At 41.6% G+C, this 20205-nt stretch overlaps 1 protein-coding gene across 2 annotated transcripts in view; it reads left to right on the forward strand.

Moving 5' to 3' along the window:
• Positions 1-19744, forward strand: part of dchs2 (dachsous cadherin-related 2) — a 37953-nt gene extending 18209 nt beyond the window's left edge. For both annotated transcript variants that reach the window (XM_074629581.1, XM_074629580.1), the window contains 11 exons: positions 150-389; positions 3854-3988; positions 7270-7479; positions 7640-8500; positions 9202-9315; positions 9978-10189; positions 11124-11275; positions 12995-13125; positions 13238-13524; positions 14296-14437; positions 16112-19744. In XM_074629581.1, the coding sequence (XP_074485682.1) occupies positions 150-389; positions 3854-3988; positions 7270-7479; positions 7640-8500; positions 9202-9315; positions 9978-10189; positions 11124-11275; positions 12995-13125; positions 13238-13524; positions 14296-14437; positions 16112-18711 (5084 nt within the window). In that variant the 3' untranslated portion in view covers positions 18712-19744. The remainder of the gene's footprint in view (positions 1-149; positions 390-3853; positions 3989-7269; positions 7480-7639; positions 8501-9201; positions 9316-9977; positions 10190-11123; positions 11276-12994; positions 13126-13237; positions 13525-14295; positions 14438-16111) is intronic.
• The last annotated feature ends 461 nt before the right edge of the window (positions 19745-20205 follow it).

A 20205-nucleotide genomic window follows, 5' to 3' on the forward strand; every position in this document is an offset into this window, starting at 1 on the left:
TTTGCCTGGAGCTTCTCCCCTTAAAGAAAACATCCTGACAAATCAGCTTTTATTTTATTACATGTCACTTCAGAAAGCATCAAGCCACTTCTGCTTGCAATATTACGAAACCATCATATTCAAAGTTCATCTTCTTCCATCTTCTACAGGCCTCTTGTTCCTCTCGGCCCCTCTGGACTATGAGACACAACGTTTCCACCGTCTGACCGTCCGTGCGGTCGACCACGGACGGCCCTCGCTGTCCTCCAGCCAGACTCTGACAGTGGAGGTGGGGGACGTCAACGACCAGACGCCCGTCTTCAGTCAGAGTGTCTACAACGCCAGCGTGGCGGAGAACAGAGACCCGGGAGAACCAGTGATCAGGGTCTCTGCCATTGATAAAGATTCAGGTAATTGTTATTATCAGCATGTTTCTGGTTTAATTATGTGTTGATGCTATCAGATAAAAGTTAAAAATGGGGAAAAGGCATTCAGTTGATTGTTCAGTTGACCTCAGCTGCTACTGACGGATGTTAAATTAGATCTTCAGTCTCCCTTCTGCTGATTTTCCTCTGGTTCTCTAGAACTGAGGGTTTGAGGATAGAGGATGTTGCATGTTGTGCAGGTTGTGAAAAACAAAAACACCGGGTTTTGGGCTATATAGATAAAGATCTTAATAGTCCTCTTTGTATCCAAATAAGTTGCTAAAGAAGCGTTTATGTTTTGGTCTCCCTCTGATTGGTATAAGTTACCTTTAAATATCTGTTCTGTCATCATTTTGCTTATTTAAAAATGTTTTCTTTTCTCATCTTAAAACAGACTGCCAATGCTTTCAGTAATGCCATCACTGTTCTCCTCTCTATTTAGAGATTGATCATTGTTCACTCTATTGTGTCTGGTTTACGGTTGTGCTTCTTTTCTATTTTATTATTTATTTATGTATTTATTTTTTCCTTAGTTATTTATCCAATCCCATCAGTCAAATTTGCACATTGAGAAACAACAACAGTTGACCAACTACAATCAAAATATAGAGAAAAAAACCCATAAAGAAATAGTTCTTCTCTGAAGTGGAGATGGCAGTTTGCCTCCAGAGTGCCTAGATGGCAGCACTAGCATGCGTACTTGAGGCCTAAAAGCCTCAAACCACAGACTCAATATGCATAAAACCAAATAGTGACACTTAAAAAATGAAATTAACTCATAAAAAAAGCACCTCAGTTCTAAAATAATGGAGTATTTTATAGATCATGAAGACATGAATAGTTGTTTTTTCGCTTTCTGTGGCATTTAAACCTGTTGTAATATTTAAAATATTTTTTTATGTGTTAAATGGCTGTTTCAGCAGTAGTATATAATTCCCTTTTTATTATCTTTAAAGCAAAGTACCACATGACAAAATACAGTTGAGCAGCAGCTCACTGTGCCGTGTTTAGGTTAAACGTCAGCGCTGCCGTGAATCAAGGTTATCGTCTGTTTTGTTTCACTCCATTAACAGTTTAATTGAAACCAACCTCTGCCCCCTTTTTACCTCATGCGTTGTTCCATTTGTGTCTTTTTCTTGTGCTATATGTTCACCGTACATCCCGGCAAATCTCATTCACCTAACCCCCTAATCGCATTCACAAATCTACACATCAGCGCTGTTTATTTTAACACGTTGTGCGCGGGGCCTCCTGAATCCCACCTCATCTCGTCATGTTGACAGTACGAGTCCTTTTAAATAGCGGAGGTGGCAGGAGGATCTGTACAAGAGGGGTTTCAGTGTGAACTGGGGGTGAGAATTATCCAAGAACAGCAAGCACACGGCTCCTCTGGGAGATCTGAAAGGTCCTCTCTCGTGATGAGTTCCATAATCCAAGCCATCTGTGCCAATAGGCGCCGTGTTTTCATCTGTCTCCTCGAATCGCCTCGTCTGGCAGCTCAGCCCGCTCTCCCAGCAGTCTTATTTGATTATCATTTGTGCTCTCCCCCCCCCCCAAACGCTCCCCAAAGATGACCATTGTTTTGTGCCCGTATCGATCTCTGTATCCAGTTTCCATGTGTTGGAGTCAGTCAGAGGAGAAGTGCAATATGAACGAGTGTGACAGCTAACCTCGGTGTTACTCTGCGCGGCCTGGTTTACAAATGTTAAGATTTTCGTAGTTTTTTTTTAATGAATAGCTGTGCTGTCCTCTGGGTCAAAATTATATAAAAAATACAGCCAATATCTTAAAAAAAAATAGCAAATATCATTCAAAAGTTTCACAGTTGTGTGCACTAAAGAGCTTCTAAACTTCTGTGGAGCTTCTTGGCATCCACAAATGGTCCCTCAACACACTTTTCAGACGGCTAAAAACACAGCTTCTAATGAAATGTGAGTCAATCCAGTAATAGGACCATTGGCAGTAATGTTATTATCCTGACATTATACTCAAATTACAAAAAAAAACATATTTTCTCACTTGACTCCAGAAAAAAAACATCCACATCCACAGAGCAAGCTGTCAGCAGTTTTCATAGAGACTTATTTCTTTGGGAGAAAGTAGTTCCACTGCAAACTGAGTGAGAAGTTTATCTTATATTTATCAGCATCACTTGCATCCTGTTATTTCCTCACTAAATACTAAGAGCTCTCACATTGACTTTAATCCCTGAACACTGCATCCATTTATTATCAGAGGACAGTTGTACAGCTTCTATACAGATCCTCTGATACTGAAATAATGTAAAACTATATTGTTCAAGGCTAACTTTTGTTCTGTTGGTTAATGTGTGGTTTTAATAGAAGAACTATGTGAGTAGCAGGACCAGACCAGTCCAGTAAAAAGGCCTCAGATTCAGGTTTTGCTCCCCTGTCCAAAGGTGAAACATGACATTGTGTGATTTACTCTACCCCATGGTTGTGTTTCCAATATGGCGTCAGATAAAGCCCGTCTGAAATGGAAGCAGATATAAACGTAGTAATTCACCTGATGAGGTGCTAAGCTCAACCTCAGGACTGATGTGACATTTATCAGTTTTGATTGAAAACATCACCATTATAGAAAGTATTATCTTGTTTCAGACATGAAAAAGACTTTTTCATTACAAAGGCAATATGAAGTTTCTAATCACCATGGAAGAATGATATCTGGAATTACCCCTAAGCGTAGACATTCAAATTTAAAGAAGACTTCTACACAGAGCTACTGTATATATTTAACATACAGTCTGGCAAATGAGATTTTTGTTTCAGAGAGATTTACAAAAAATGGCAGCTAAGACAGAGTACCTGGTGTCCTTCATAATAAGGCATTTCTCTCTAAATGTTTTTTTCTGAATTTGTGGATCCATGGCCTGTGTGATTGTACATGATGGGCACCATGTGGTAGGGATGTAAGAAAATATCAAGTATCGCAATACTACGTTCTGCGACTATCAATTTTTAATTAATAGTTTACATGGAAAGATGCACTCAGTCAATACTTTATTTCATTTGCAAAGATAAGTGCCCTCTCAGTGTATGCGCCCTCTCAAAGTAGCGCTGTGATGTTGGATGTTACAGGGACTGTGGTAAATGCAAATGCAGATCCCACCGTCCTGATTGCATAAAAAAGTGCATGTGGTGATGTGTTCTTTATACGACAGTTTTCTCCTTTAGATTTAAAAAATTGCAAAATATCGCCTTACTGCTACTACCGCCTTCCTTTCTGCTTTCAGTATCACAATATATCGTGATATATTGAATCGTAACCCCTGTATCATGGTACGTTTTTACCATCCGGTGTGGCGTTTGCTTATTTTAGTAGTTTTCCACACATTCTATGAAATGAGGATTTGTTTTGATGTCTATAGCAGTGCTCTCTCACGGAGTGTGTTAAACATACATTAACCTCCTGTGTTCCTCTCCCAGAGGAGAACGCCGTGGTGTGGTACAGCCTGTTGCCCGGCCCCGGCTACGAGCTCTTCAGCGTCAACCCTTACACCGGTCTGATCACCACCACCTCCTACCTGGACCGAGAACAGCAGCACCACTTCACACTCCGAGGTAAAACACACTCTCGTTGTTGTCAAGCCGTTTGGGTGATCACGTTTGTCACTTTATTTCAAGGCAGGCGTGTTACTTGTGATTTAATAAAATCCTGTGGACGTTGAGATAACAGGGTTTCACACAGAAGCTCCCCGCCTCACCTGAAATAAAGCACGCCTCTGCTAACACCAGAGGAAGTTTCATAGATATAATTCTAAGCTTATTAAGCTTCATAGAAAACGTTCAATGGCGCGACATCACACAGTAAAGGCCGTCTATTTAATGAGTAAGAAGATTGTTGAAACCACAGTCTTGGAGCTACACGGATAATTATGCAATGCGCCTGATTCAGAGTGGCATTTTACAATGTCAACAGGGAACAAAGAAAACCATCTGAGTTTTTACAAGTTGGGAAAAGTAGTGACAGTCATTCAGAGGTGGGACCAAGTCATTGTTTTGCAAGTCACAAATGTCCTAAACTTTGAGAGTTGAGTCCTCAACAAGACATAATGTGCTTTTCACCAAATGTAATGCCATTTCTGTCTGTAATTTTCAACCCTCACGTTTTAGTTTAGTTTTTTGTTGACCACCGCAGTTTTTGTTCCCAAACAAGCTTATCTTAGGTATCAATTTTACAAAGTGGCGCTCAGTGACGTAACGTTAGTTCTTCGTGGTTCTCTCCTGCAACTTGATTGGATGCTGTCGGATTGGTTCAAACAAAGTGGATCTGGGGAATTAAGTGTCGACTTGCTGCGAATGAATAGCAATTAAATGAGGGGAAGTTAGTTGATTTGTGGCACACTTGAATGACATACTTTTTAATGTTTGGGCTTTGGTGAAGGTATCAAGTATTTTCAAGTCAAAAGGCTCAAGTCCTTGTGAAGTCACGAGTCACTGGTGTTAAAGTCCAAGTCCATTTGCAAGTCTTCTCTGATTTTGTTCAGTCTAAAGTCATTCATTTTGTGTCACATGACTTGGACTTGAGTCCACACCTCTGCAATCAATCACAATCAGGTACTGATGAGTAAGAAAACATTAAGTTGATGTAAGTTTAAAGTTGGTGTTGGACCTGTATCATCAATGACTGTGATCAGGATTTCCTGAATTAAAATCGCCTCCAGTGAGAAACTGAGGATAGAAGCCCAACCAACTATTTGAAAGCCTGTCATTCTCTTCTTTCTACAATGTTCCTGCTTGGCTACACATTTAAGCCAGTAACTTGGCTCAGATCTTCCTACTAAAGGTTATAAAAATATCTAATATCTAAAAAAAAAATGTAAAGCTGCTAAAACAAAACATATAAAGCCTCTATCAATCCTCTCGTCCTCTGTTTCTCATTCTCTTGACATGCTTCGCAGCCAAAGTCATAAAGAATTCAAGGCCTTTTTGTATGAAAGCAACATAACTCAGCAGATTGATTTATGTTGAGGAAACAGTAGACGTTTAAAGGGCTGAGGAGGTACAGTATATCTAACCTCTACTGACTGCACCTTCTGCCTTTTCAAGTGTTTGCTTTCACTCTCTCGTGGGCACTGCAATTACATTCAAGCTATTCAGCAGTGTTTAGTGATAAACTGCTTTCAGATGTTTTATCATAATATTTGTACAGTCAGCAGTTCGATGAACAATTAAATATAATAACAAAATATAATGACGGGAAAGAAGAATGAATGAACGTTTTGAGGTTGTGCCAGAATCACGCTGGGATTATTGGGAAACACCGAAATATGTGGGGACAGTTTTCTCTGGCTGTGGATGAATTTGGAAAGAAATAAAAGTTATTTTCGGCGTGTATTAAAAGCTGTCGCAGTATTCGTTGTGTTGACAGGATTATTTTTTTTTTATTCTTCAGGTCTGTACTGCATTTAAAAATCAGTTCAGTCATTGTGGTGAGCAAAACTGTATATTTCCATACAGTGTCACATGTAATACTTATTTTTCCAATATAGTAAATTACTGTTGAATGAGCTATTATAATAACAGTCCGTGGCCTCTTTGAGCTGTTTACCAATAGTTGTATTTCATATTTATTCGTGCTAACGGCATGGCACATACTGTCTCTCGGTCACCTTGGTTTATGATAAGCAGATCTAATGTTATTCCCATCAGCCTCAGTTGTTTTTTGTGTTCAAACATTATACCCGCTAAATACCTATAAGTTAGAGGTGTCATTGTTAGCATGTTGACAGCAGCAGACTCTTAGGCTTCGTCCGAAATCGCATACTATGCACTACATACCCAATATTTGTGCTATCATTCAACATACTTTTGTGTGAATAAACAGTAGCATGAATCTTTTCGGACACACTGAACTGTAATTTACGTCGTTGCTTCCTGAGAGCGGAGAGTTGGAGACACATAACCATGTTGGAAACTCGTGCCAACCTCATGTGACCAAATGATGATTTGTGAGAATCATAAAGTCTGAGCTAATTTATTACACCTATATATAATCTTATACTTACACTTACATTGAAGCGTTATTGACGTTACAGAGCTGTCCATCAATGTCTGTTATGAATGTTTTCACTAGTACTACATTGCATTGTGTGATATTTATGCTGCTTTCGTGTCCAGTGCTTGCATACTGTAATATTTCACCTGAAATAGTATGCAATTTGCGTACTTTGGCCTCATACTAGGGGGTGTAAGAAAATATTAAATATTGAATATCGCAATATTATGTTTTGTGATGCTGTATTGATTTTTAATTAAGTTTACATGCAAAGATGAACTCAGTCAATATTTCATTTGCAAAGAGATGCTCCCTCTCAGTGTGTGTGCCCTCTCAAAGTAGTGCTATGATGTTGGATGTTACAGGGACTGTGGTAAATGCAAATGCACATCCCACTGTTCTGATTGCATAACTCAGATTTAATGCATCTTTATACTGTGACAGATTAAAAAAATTGCAATATAATCGTCACCAATTGAATCGTAACCCCTGTATCATGATATGCCAGATTCTTGCCAGTACTCAGCCCTATTTCATACTAGGGTTTCGGACATACTAGAAAATCTCACATATTGTTTTAGTGTACTAAATAGCATGTTAGTATAGAATTTCGGATGCAACCTTAGTCATGTTCCCTTATTCCCATGGATTTAAGTCCAGGATATAAATAAGAACCATGGGCGTCATTGTGGCCAAGTGATTAAGACACATACAGTATATACTGTGATCACAATGTCCCTGGTTGAATTACTGATTTCACAGGACTAACAGAATAAAATAAAATGATACAGAGGTTTCTTCAGCGAGCCATGAGGTGTGAATTCCCTTTGATTCCTGTCTGCAGTCCAGGCTCGCGACAGCAGCCCGCGGCCTCTGTCGGGTACGGCCACAGTGCTGTGCTCCGTGCTGGATGACAATGACAACCCTCCGGAGTTCATGCAGTCGTCCTTCCAGATCAGCCTGCCAGAAAACCTGCCTCCTGGGGTGGTCCACACGGCTCAGGCCTCTGATCCAGACCACGGGGAAAATGGAACCATACACTACTCCATTTTAGGTAAGAAGCCTGTGTATCGAGCTATTAGTCATAACAATGCTGTCAATTACTTTGGTGGTAAATGTTACCATAATGGATAGAAGTAATGGACAAATGTACAAAAAAATAAGACCCAATCTGTGGTAAGAATTATGCTTTAATCTCTATCCGCTGTCTTTAGGTGAGGACTACAGAGGTCGCTTCACCATCAACAGCCACACGGGTGTTGTCAGCACCACGCAGGTCCTTGACCGCGAGGAAAGGCAGAATTACACACTCACCATACAGGCCCGTGACTACGGCCCCGCACCGCTCAGCTCCTCCACCCAACTCCAGCTGTTGCTACTGGACCAGAACGACAACATCCCCTCCTTCACCCGCAAGAGCTACCACGCCTTCATCAGCGAGGGCCTACCTGCAGGAGCGGAGGTCCTGCGCGTCGGTGCCTTCGATCCTGACGAGGGGTCCAACGGGGACCTGACCTACTCTCTGACAGAGGACAGCAGCCAGGGGGCCTTCTCGGTGGACGCTTACACAGGAGTGATCCGCACCACCAGGTCTCTGGACAGAGAGAGCCGGGCCCAGTACACCCTCAAAGCCGTGGCTACCGACGGCTGCACCCAAGGGCCGCTGAGCTCCGTGGCGTCGCTGACCATACAGGTGGAGGATGTGAACGACAATGTGCCGGTCTGCGAGCAGAATCCCATCAACGCGTGGGTTTCCATGAGGAACCTACCAAACCAGATAGTAACCACGGTGGCGGCAACAGACGGCGACCAGGGTGACAACGGGACGATACAGTTTATGTTGTCCGACGAGGAGAACCTGTTTGACGTCAACAGCGAGTCGGGAGAGATTTCACTGAGGAGACGAGTGAGAGCAGGTTTCTCAGGGAGGAAGCTGCAGGTTGTGGTTTCAGATAAAGGACGACCTGCTTTAACCTCCACCTGCCTGGTTTTCATCCATCTGAAGGGAGAACACGAAGGACTGCAGTTCACAAACAAAGTGTACAACGCTACTGTCAAGGAGAACAGTAGAGCTGGTACGTTTTACCACCTCTGCTTACCATACCATTAGACCCACACTGGACCCGTTTTTGTCTTTTTTAGAAGGGAGATAGCAGGCCAACAATATATGTCACATAGAAGTGGTGTACATCATCTGAAAGCTGGGAACCTGAAGATTAATTTGAGATGCAGCTCAGCACTGTGTGTCAATTTGTTCTAGTCATAAATTAGAAATAAACATAAATTAATTAATTAAAGTTGTTGTAGCAATTTTGGGTTGATACCATTTGTTACACAGATTGGGTGCTAAATTTAACCAGTTTTTACCACTCAAGAATCAATACAAATGATCAAAAATCCCTCCAAAATATCACTTTAAGACACCAAGACCTTGAGGAACACCATAGAACAAGCCATGTTGTGATTTGGTATCAAACACTTTTGACATTTGAAGATTTCTGCAAGAATGCATTTTTCGGCGATTAGATGGCGAGCACAAACTGCTCAGAAACCCCCTTATTGTCAATCCACGCTTTGGAAAGTTATTTAGCCTCTTTCCCGAAATGCTAGCATGACATGTTTCCTCAAGTTTTCTAGTTTCATATGACATCTGTGTCTTCACACTAGCTCTAAAACTGAACCTGCTACAGCCTCTGAAAGACAGTAAAATTGGTCAGGATCGCGGGTCTTAAGGGATTAAAAACCTCACCAATGTTTTCACTCTCTCTTTGTCAAGGCACTTGGATTGCGAAAGTGGAGGCCAGTGACCAAACCAACAGCAGACAAAGGATCACGTACACCATATTTAGCGGCAACGAGAATCATATTTTCTCCATCAGCCATCACACGGGTAAGAAACAAAACAAAAACATTGCATTCGTTCCTTTCTTTGCTCCGTCCATCCAAAGTTGTTGCAGGACTTCGCTGGTTATGATTAGCAGATGGTGTTCATGCCAGCTTTCATCATTTGAGTTATGCTAATAGCACAAATTCTCGTTCACTCGTCCGTTTTATTTTCCACTAAAGCATCCAGAAAATAACTTTTGATTTCCAGTCCGCACAATTGTTTATGTTTAACCACTATGAGCTTCTAATCCAAACATCATATTACGTTCTGTGTCTCCCTTCAAAATGCTCTTTCAACTTATCTGCTTCATCTGGTTGTTTATATACAAGTATTTCCTAAATAATTATGATTGTTGCCTGTCTGATTTTATCATATTCTTCCCCAAACTCTTAATGGATTCATGTCTACGTAAAGTAGTTATACTTGAATGCACATTATTATACTGACATAGGAGCAAATACCTTTTTTTATGGTTACCACAAAAAGTTGAACCTAAAAGTGCTTCTGTCAACACCTTTTTTAATACATAAAAAGTTATGTTTTTCTTTCCTTTATGTAATTTTCCCTGATCTGATTTAAAAAAACACAACTTTGAAATACAACGGGCTGCACTAGTCTCTAATGTTGGGTTTGCACAGTTACCTTATCTTCTTCCTCTCATCCAGGTGAGATCCGTGTGCAGAAAGATAACTCCTTGGACTTCGAGGTGAGCCCTCAGATCCAGCTGGTGGTGCTGGCTGACAACGGGCTGCAGACAGCTCACTGCAGGGTGTCCATCAGCCTTCTGGACATGAACGACAACGCACCGGTGTTCGAACACAGCAGCTACAGAACAGCTGTCTGGGAGGGGCAAGTGCACAACACCTACATCATGCAGGTAGATACTATAAATATTTAAACCCTCTTTGACATTAGAAATACCAAGCAGGTATATCGAAGGTTACGATATTGTAAACCTAGTTCTATAAGCCAGTGGTTCCCAAACTGGGGGGCGGGACCCCTAAGGGGGGCCCAGAGTTATAAGGGGGGGAGGGAGGGTTTGGAACCACTGCTATAAGCACAGGTGGAGCCCTCTACTGGACTCCATGGGTATTACTCACCTCCAATCATGAGCACACATTCACCCACTGACAATTTGCATAAGCGCAGCCGGACGATCAGGACGTGCGTATCCGAATATGTGCGTTACCACAGTATATAAGGCAGCACACATTGCTGTCTGTCATCTTCCACGCTCTTCAGCAACTGGTGCAAAAAGCGGCAGGGCCTCCTTGGTAGAGGGCTCCGCCTGTGCTTATAGAACTAGGGTTACAATATCGTAACCTTCGTTCTAACTCACACAGGCTCCGCCCTCTACTGGACTCTATGCACGCCCTGCCGCGACATAACACACACCAATCCTTACCGGCTAGAGGTTAGTCGCCGCGGCCCGCCTACTTCTTTACAACCCAGGCCGCCACAGTGGAGAAGTAGAGGGCCCCAGCCAACCCAGTAAGTATGCAACTGAACTGGGTATAGCCACGGCCTAACCCTGCAGGGACAGTGGGCGACGCGCCGTTCGCTGAAGAGAAAAAGGATGGCAGACAGCGATGTGTACCGCCTTACCGGGGTCCACGTGTATTGGGTACACACGTCTTGATTGTCCAGCTACGCTTATGCAAATTTTCAGTGGGCAAATGCATGCTTCTGATTGGAGGAGAGTATTACCCATAGAGTCCAGTAGAGGGCAGAGCCTGTGTGAGTTAGAACATATATTTAGTTGTAATAATTGGTGATGTGATTTTATTAATCACTGCCCGTATTTTCTGCAGGTGTTTGCGTCTGATGCTGACAGCGGGATGAACGGGCAGCTTGAGTACTCCATCGTGTCCGGTAACCCTAACGAAGCATTCGTCTTAGACACTGTTCGTGGGATTCTTGCTACCAATGTCTTGCTGGACCGCGAGATCACCCCCTCATACAAGTACGCCCACCTCACGTATTCAAAAGTATTATTTGAACTTTTCTAGAATGTATGACATTCGAGAAAAAAGTAGATCCATAAGTTTCTACTTGAAATAGAGAGTGTGTCACCAGCCTCTGTGAGTTTTCTAAGTAAGGGATAATGTACAGCGAGCAGGTCATTGTTGCAAAATAACCCCCGACAGGGCGATGTGGATCTTGCATCGCCCTGAAGGGGTTTATTTCACAACAATGACCTGCTCGTTGTACATTATCCCTCTTATTACACAGCTACTTACTTAAGAAATCAATAATTTGACACAAAAATGGTCATCCAGACTCGGAGATCAGAACTGCCACCATAGTAACGGTCTGTTATACATAACAGCAATACATAAATTAGCAGACCATAGATTGACGTAATTGACCATTCAGAATTCAACAAAGCCGTGTAATTATAAAGGACTCAAATTGAATCATAAAACTATTTAACAACAATTATTTTTGTTTGCATTCAACAGATACACATCGCATGAGTCTTTGCCACTGGCACACAGTCAAACCCTTGTGGAATCTGTAGTTGTTGAATGCTGACAAAATAATTATTGTTTTATCTTTGTTAGAAGATGGAGGGAAGACCTGTTTATTAGTTTAAATTAGTTTAAATGGGAAGTCATTAAATGTAATGTCAACTCCTGGTGTGTGTGGTCACAGTGAGAGGGCCAATGTGGTACTGTGGGGCCAGTTTCACAAATTGATTTGAGAACACTACTTACAGTGCATGCAAACCACAAATGGTGTCAGTATTATTATGTTTGACAAATCATTGACTATGTTTGCATGCACAAAATATTATGTTTTTTGCTCTGAAAAAGACAATATTAATCGGAAAATGCTCCATTTGGAATAAGGCCTAATTCGGCACATGCAAACTGAATTTGCGGTTTACATGAATCATATCAAATTCTGAATAATAGTGTAATACTAGTGTGCACGTAAATGTAGTCATTGTTCTACTGTAAATGAATGTAATGGAAATGAAAGAAATTGCATCTTGCAAATTTGATGAAATGGGTAATCTGTTCATGTGCACTGCCTCTATTTCTTTCATTAGAAAGCTGTCCGACAGATTTCCTGACAAAAGTACTTCTCTGTAATTCTTGCTTATCAAAATGTAGTTCAGTAAAACAGTCAAAAATCTGCTCAAGTGAAAGTAGAATTACTGATTTTAGAATGAACTCAAATACCTCAAATGTCTGCCCATTTCTATTATTGAGAGTAGTGGCATCATTTGAATGAACGAATGAATAGTTTTATTTCGGTCATACATCAAAAAGAACACAACTTTACAATCTGTGTGAATTTAAACCAACACTGCATCCATTTCATACAACAACGTTTTCAAGGAATTATTTTTGCCTATCCTATACAATCCATAAAATAACCCAGAATATCAGCATTACAAAGGAAAGAAATAATAAAATTTACTCAAATTCTTACTTATTTCACATTTTAATCATTTTACATTTTAAGGCTTTTTTGAAGCTCAACAGAGAGCTACAAAATGTCAACTCATCACTAAGCCCGTTCCATAATTTGACTCCCAGAACTGAGACACATCTATATTTTACATTGGTTCTCACTTTACCTGTTTCCACAATACACATCCCTCTTAAACTATAATAAACTATAATAATGTAAAAATGTAATACTTATTTGTTTACTGCCTTTTAAATTACAGGCTGGTTCTGCAGGCAGCAGACAGGGGGAACCCTCCGCTCAGCAGCACCGTCGCTATCAGGGTCCAAGTGGTGGACGTCAATGACAACGGCCCTGCCATCCCCCCCATGGAGCCCGTGGTCATAGCAGAGAGTAAGACTAACCCCCACTGCTCTCTGACTGCTTGCAATAATTCAGATACAAACACTGTCTATGTTCTTTGTGTATTTGTGGACTTATTTTGACGTCTTCTGTTTTACTGTAGATCTGCCTGCAGGTTACATGGTCACCCAGGTGACTGCAAACGACGTGGACCTGAGCTCAACCATCACCTACGGCTTTTCAGACAATAGCAGCACCAATTTCCCATTTGCTATTGACCGATACACTGGTGTGGTCACCCTGACTCGAGCCTTGGACTATGAGGAGCAGACAGAGTACACGTTGACAGTCTGGGCATCTGATTCCCTCCACCAGACCACCGGAGAGGTTAAAGTTCAAGTACTTGACGTCAATGACAACGCCCCAGTCTTCACCGAGGTCTCCTACCAGGTACAGATGATATATTTATCGATCAAGGCCAACTGGTTGATGTCACCAAGCCATGAATAAAACAGTGTACGCATGTTGTTATTGTAAAATGACAAAAGGAACAATCTTCTAACAAAGCATGCCATATTCAGGATTCACAAGTTGTAATATAAAGTTGTTCATTAACGCTTTATTAAAATGATTAACGAGGACAACTTTTGGGTTGCCAGGTTCTAAAATACACACATAGTCCCTGAGTATAACTTGGTCTGTCTTTTGTGTGTAATCCTTTATTGATGACTTACTAACATGAACTGCAGACTTGATGGCTTATTAGAAACTAAGTCATTAAAGAGGTACTCCGGTGATTTGGTCTGTCGCTCAAACAGAGCGTTTCAGACGGAGGGTAAAAAGAGGTGCTGCAGCACAGCTGGTATGAGAAAAGTAAAGTTTAAGTTTTTAGTAAAGTTTTTGAACATTAAAGCATGTAAACATGTTCTAGTAGAAACCCAAAATACAAGTATGCACCTGCAAATAAGCATAATAGGTCCTCTTTAATGTATGGGTTTTGTTCCAGATAATCACTGCAATAATTTCGCTCAGTTTAAGAGTGGGACTTTCCATTTGAGGGGTCCTCTCGGCAAAATAAAGAGTTAACTAAAGTTATAATAGAGTTATAAAGCATTAATAAATGTTTAATAACCTTATTAGAAAGTGGTATCTGACTGAATATACAGAGTATACATTATGATCTTGCTGCAGATGTGACTCATTATTGGTTCTCTCTTCAAGGTGGAGTTGTCAGAGTTGGTTTCAGCAGACACGTTAGTTTTGTCAGTGTCTGCAACCGACAGAGACTCTGGACTCAACGGCAAGATCACCTACAGACTGCTTTCATCTCCTTTACAAGGCTTTTACATCGAGCCAGACAATGGTAAGAACAGCTTAACTGATGGAAAAGACATCCTGCAAATAGTTCAGATATAAATGTCTCATTGACGGTACACCCTCACTGTATGCATATGCAGTGTATAGAAGGAGAGGTTAAGAAGTCACCAGAAGGATAAAACAATGATCCAAGATGTATTGCAGTTCTTCTGTAAAACACATTACCTCAAGCTTTACAAGTTTCATGACTTATGACTGTCTGGTGGTCTGATTTTCATATTCATCCCTCTTATTCTCTCCATTAAAATCAGTTTTTCTGGCATAGTTAAAGGGGCACATGCCAAAAAAAGGGCATAGAGAAAGTCTTTGCCTGCAGCGTACAGTATCAGAAGTTACTGAGAGTTGTCATTCTGCCAGTAGCAGTATATTTCTCCAGTGTTTATATTTTTCTAGTCTTGGATGTACAAGGGAGTTCCTTGGGAGAGAGAAGCAGCAGAGAAGGCAATTAGAAGGCATTGAGATAAAGTGCTTGAGAGGAGCCATGCCTATCCTATTATCTCCCTTTTAAAAATGTCTAAACCAAAGAAAGAAGATAAATCCTGCAGAGCTGAAATGTATCCACCCCTCCTCAGTTCTGGCCAGTCTTTTCCACTCAAGTGTGATTTATGGGCTTTCTATCATGTTTGAACTCCAAAGTTTAATATCAAAGAAATGTATTTGCCCATGTTTTGCGGTGAGGAGCACAAATGGAAAGTGAAAATTGCATCAATGTTGACTAAAGCTCTCTAAATCCCAAACTTTAATATGGTGCTCTTTGTGGTGCGCTGCCTCTCAGTTTTTCCATACCTATTTGTTTCACAGACAATGAATGGTGCAGCTTTAGAGCAGAGCCCGAGAATAAATAAAGTCATCATGTCGAAAAGTTTAAATTGCAGTGAAGTGGAACAATAAATTGGACGGACAAACACTTTATTGTCATCCAACAAGAACATTTGCTGTTACCGGCTTGCATATGGAATTCATTAGAATAGTTACACAGGAAATGATGTTGCATTGCGGTGTCTAATGACCAGTACAATTTTGATTTAACTCTCAATATATTGTCATATAAGCAGACATGTTTTATAGTTCTTAATTCAAAGAGAAACAAATCCAAGAACAATCTGTGTATTTGTTAAACCATCTGTTAAATCAGTCAAAAAGAGTTTTATAGTTTTACATTGGCGAGGCCAGATGTCAGGTTTTTCCTAAAGCTTTTCTAAGCAGTTTCATTGTAAGACAAAATCAACATATGTTCTAATGAGTGTTCAATATCATGTTTTGATAACAGTGAAACAGATTTTAGTATTAGATTTTTTTGGACACTGAAATCTGATATATTATGTTCTTATAAAGTTGTTATGGCAGTTATATCACTGAGGGTGCAAAATATTGAACTGAGGGTGCAATGCATGCTTTTGCACGCAGTAATACAGCGTTACTTGGATTAATAACTGTAATATAATTACTGATTTAGAAATTGTAATCCCTTACACTACTTGTTAATGCGTTACTGTAAAACAACAACAATTAGCTAAAGTAGTTAAAAAGCTCTGTTGTTCGTCACTATGAGCAACTTCCACACTGCACAGTCATTGGATCCATTTCTAACATAAAAGATATTGATTAGTGCAGCTTTAGAAAAACTGATTCACTCACGAACACATGATTTGTCTTGCAGGAACTGTTTTCACCAATAAGCCGTTGAAGGCCATCACAAACAGCAACCTGATCCATCTTCTTGTTGAGGCCAAAGACAAAGGCGATTCTGTGCAGTCTACTGTCACCTCCATAGATGTGCTGATCCTGGACACCAACGACCATGCACCTTTGTTCCACCAAGACATCTACACGCTCACCGTCCCAGAGGACACGCCCACTGACACCACCCTACTGACCCTGTCTGCAGAGGACCAAGACTGGAGCCCTGAAAACACCCATTTGGACTACGACATCATCAGGGGAAATGAGGAGAGGCGATTCTGTCTGGAAGTAAAAATGGTTCAGGTCGAGAATCAGATGAGAAATGTAGGAAAACTTGTTCTGTGTAACCCTTTAGACCGTGAGAACACGGAGAGCTATGCACTAACAGTGAGCGTGTCAGATCGAGGAACGCCTCCACTGAACAGCTCTGCTGTCATTATGGTGACTGTGACAGACTGCAATGACAATGCCCCCGTCTTCTCCAGCACAGGATACCACGCGCAGGTGAGTGAAAACAGCCAAGTAGGAACCAGGCTGGTCCAGGTCAGTGCTCAGGATCCTGACCTGGGAACTAACGGCCTGTTGCGGTACGACATTATTTCGGGGAACAGCAAAGGTCACATCAAGCTCAACCCTCACTCTGGCCTTCTGGTGGTCAACCACTCGCTTGACTATGAGGAAGACTCAAAATACACCCTCACCATCCGAGCATCTGATGGCGGTGAATCATCTGAAGAACGTAAAGTTGCGTTCACAGTGGTCTTCATCACAGTGTTGGATGAAAATGACAATACTCCATACTTCATGTTCCCTACGATTAACTGTTCTGTGCTGGAGAACCTCCCAGCGTTTACCCACACCTGTTCTGTCCATGCTGTCGACAATGACTTAGGCCCCTACGGCCAGCTTGCCTACTCCATTGTGTCCTCCTGCTTCATGGATTACGGCAGTGGCAGCCCTGAGAAGAAAGAGGCCTTCGCCATTGACCCTCTAACAGGCGACATTCACACCAGACAGACCTTTGACTACGAACGCGAGAGTGAGTACTGCTTTGTAGTGGAGGCCAGGGACAAAGGCAACAAAGCAGCTACAGTGAGAGTGCAGGTGACCATCAAGGGAGTGGATGAGTTCAGTCCAGTCTTCACCCAAAAGCAGTACCACTTCCTCCTGCCAGAAAATGCCAGGCCTGGAGAGACGGTTGGTTATGTGATGGCGATGGACCATGATGGAGGGGTGGACGGGCTGGTGGAGTACTCCTTTGTGAAGTCATCGCCGTTTTTCTCAATAAACAAAACAATTGGTGTCATCTTTGTGTCGGGTAGTGTGTATCGCAGACGAGGCAGCCATGAGAACATGGTGGAGCTGGTCGTGTCTGCCGGTAGTCCCAGATTGGCCTCCAGGACCACAGCCTGCCGAGTTTTCGTCAATATCTCCAGCTCAGCGGAAGCACTCACCGGGGTGCCTCTTGATGCACACATGCTCAGTTTGAGTGTCTCACTAATCATGTTCCTCCTTGTCCTCCTCATTTTTGTGGGCTTGGTTCTCCGGTACAAGATCAAGGAAGCGGCAATCAAAAAGGCTGCTGCTATTGCCTCGAACTTGAACTGTGGTACAAACTCATTTGGTAGATCCAATGGCCAAAGTGCCATCTCTCTGAAGGAGATGAAACGGCCCTGCATCTTGGTGACCAATAGGGACATATCGAACCAATACAATCAGTCAGACTCGAGCGGCCGTGGATCAGCAGAAGGTGAGACAGCTGAAGACCAGGAGATCAAGTGGATTAATCAGTACCCCTGCCGTAAAAGAGATGAATCTGTGCAAGGCAACCAGGCCACAGAGATCCCAGACTCTGCTTTACCTGGGGACGATATCTCCTGCCACTCTATCGAGGTAGGGCCAGAGCACATTGTATCTGTCAATAAACGTTTAGTCTCGGGCATGGCCAGTACGGAAAGCCTCCACCACTTCAAAGAGGAGGGAGGAGGTGAGGGACTACTTCCTGCGATACTTAGGGTGAGGGATTTGGAGGAGAGCATGAGGACAAATGGGTACGCTCCCCTCTCGGAAGCCCAGGCCTCTGCAGATTCTCTCTCTTCACTGATGTGTCTAGAGGAGCAGATGCACGGCAGCTACAACTGGGACTATGTTTTGGACTGGGAGCCACGCTTCCAGACCATGGCCTCCGTTTTCACAGATATCGGGATGCTCCCTGACGAGGAGCTTCAAGGCGGCCGTGAGGACATGGCAGCGGAGGCCAGCTGTCTCATGTACCCACCGCCTCTTATAACGGGAGTGGCTCAGCCCGGCATTAGGACTGTACATCCACGAAAGCCGGGGCGTATGCCAAGCCTGAGAAGGAAGCCCTCTTCCCGTAAATATGCGTATTCCCCCTTAGCCAGGAACACAGGACTTACCCCCTCAGCCATGACGCCCACTTTCTCCCCATCACTGACTTCCCTCACCATTAAGACCCCCAGTGCCTCACCAGTTGTCTCTGAGACCGGGGTGGGGGGTATCAGATTTGACTCAGGGCCCCTCACTGCAAGCCTATTGGAGGCAGAAATCCAGGTGTAGACATGAACTTTGATCAAGTTTATCTGTGACATTCACTTCCATCTTTCATTCACCATCTGAAGGTATTTCCCATAGTATTTTAAGGGGCACAATTTAGTTTTCATTTTGGTTTATTGAAAATATTCATACATTTTTATGGTTTTAGACTCATGGGTGATTTTAGTCTCAAAGGGGTGATACCAGGCAACTTGTCATTTGAACATAATGTAGTCATTTAATTGCTTAGATTGAGGTTGATTTCATAACTCGCTTCTGTAATAAAACGAATATCTGGAAAAGCCCGAACTCAGTCTTGCATTATATTCTTATAATGCAGCACTTTGAATGAGAGCAGATGTGCGTGTCAGCAATTAATTATTGAGTGTTTTATTGTAAACATGTTTATACTGTATGTGCAGAAAATGAAACACTTTGTTATTGCGGTTGGTTGCAGCTTCTAAATGGAAACCTTTCAAGGTTGGTTTAACTTTAATAAGCAAAGAAAGGCAACATTGTTCTGTGGTTGAGTTCATCTTCCTGGAATCATAAAAACCAGGATTTTAAATACAGACCCATTTTTGCCTCCCTCTATATTTAATATATTCTGCCAATAAAATGCCAATGAAATCCCATGAAGAACAGAACTTATTTTATTCCTTCAATCTAGGACCGTTCTTAATTTTCATGTTATATTACGTCTTTCAAATCTAGAAAAGAATCGAGGCCTATGCAGACAAAACTAAAAACATATGCGGGATTCTTCACTGACACTAACTGTACAGATTCAAGAAATGGGATTATATTGTCCTGCTGTCACTGCTCAGCGTGATGGCAGATTTTCATAAACTAGTTCCAGGTTCTGGCTGTTTTACTTTTTTTTTCTCATGAACAGAAATAGTATGTTCCCTTCATGATTGTTTTTGTGTGTGCTGACTGTAGACTACGGACATCCCGTTATTAAACAGCACTTTATGTACAATTTCCAGAGAATTGTATGACTTTAAATATTAATACATTTGCAAACAACTTTGCAATAAAGGAACTTTCTTGTGTATTTTTCTTGGATTCAGCATTTATTTAAAAGGTGTTGTGTTACTGATTGTCCTTCAGGATGATTTATTGTGCATATATGTGCATGATTTTATATTCAAAGACAGGATTTCTTACTGTAAATGGCAATAAGTAAAATGCAACAATAATTAAGACAGTTTTCCTAACTTTGGGGACATAATAAAATAAAGAATATAATATAATAAAACAAGGAAAATGTTACCACAGAGCTGAGACGTTACTGCTGCATAAAATACTGTAATTGAAGTATCTTTAAAATGTATCATAGAATCGTATTTCGCTTTTAATGGGCTTTTTTTCCTGAATCCATTTTTGCCATGGCCACCCTCAGGGATTTTTCTCAACAAATATCCAAAGTGAAGCAATTCATTCCTTTTAAATAAAGTTGGGAATGCCGTGGTTAAAAGCCAGATCTTAACCCCTTGAACTTTGTTGTTTTCCCTC

The sequence above is a fragment of the Sebastes fasciatus genome, chromosome 3 (assembly GCF_043250625.1).
Source record: "Sebastes fasciatus isolate fSebFas1 chromosome 3, fSebFas1.pri, whole genome shotgun sequence".
Lineage (NCBI taxonomy): Eukaryota > Metazoa > Chordata > Actinopteri > Perciformes > Sebastidae > Sebastes > Sebastes fasciatus.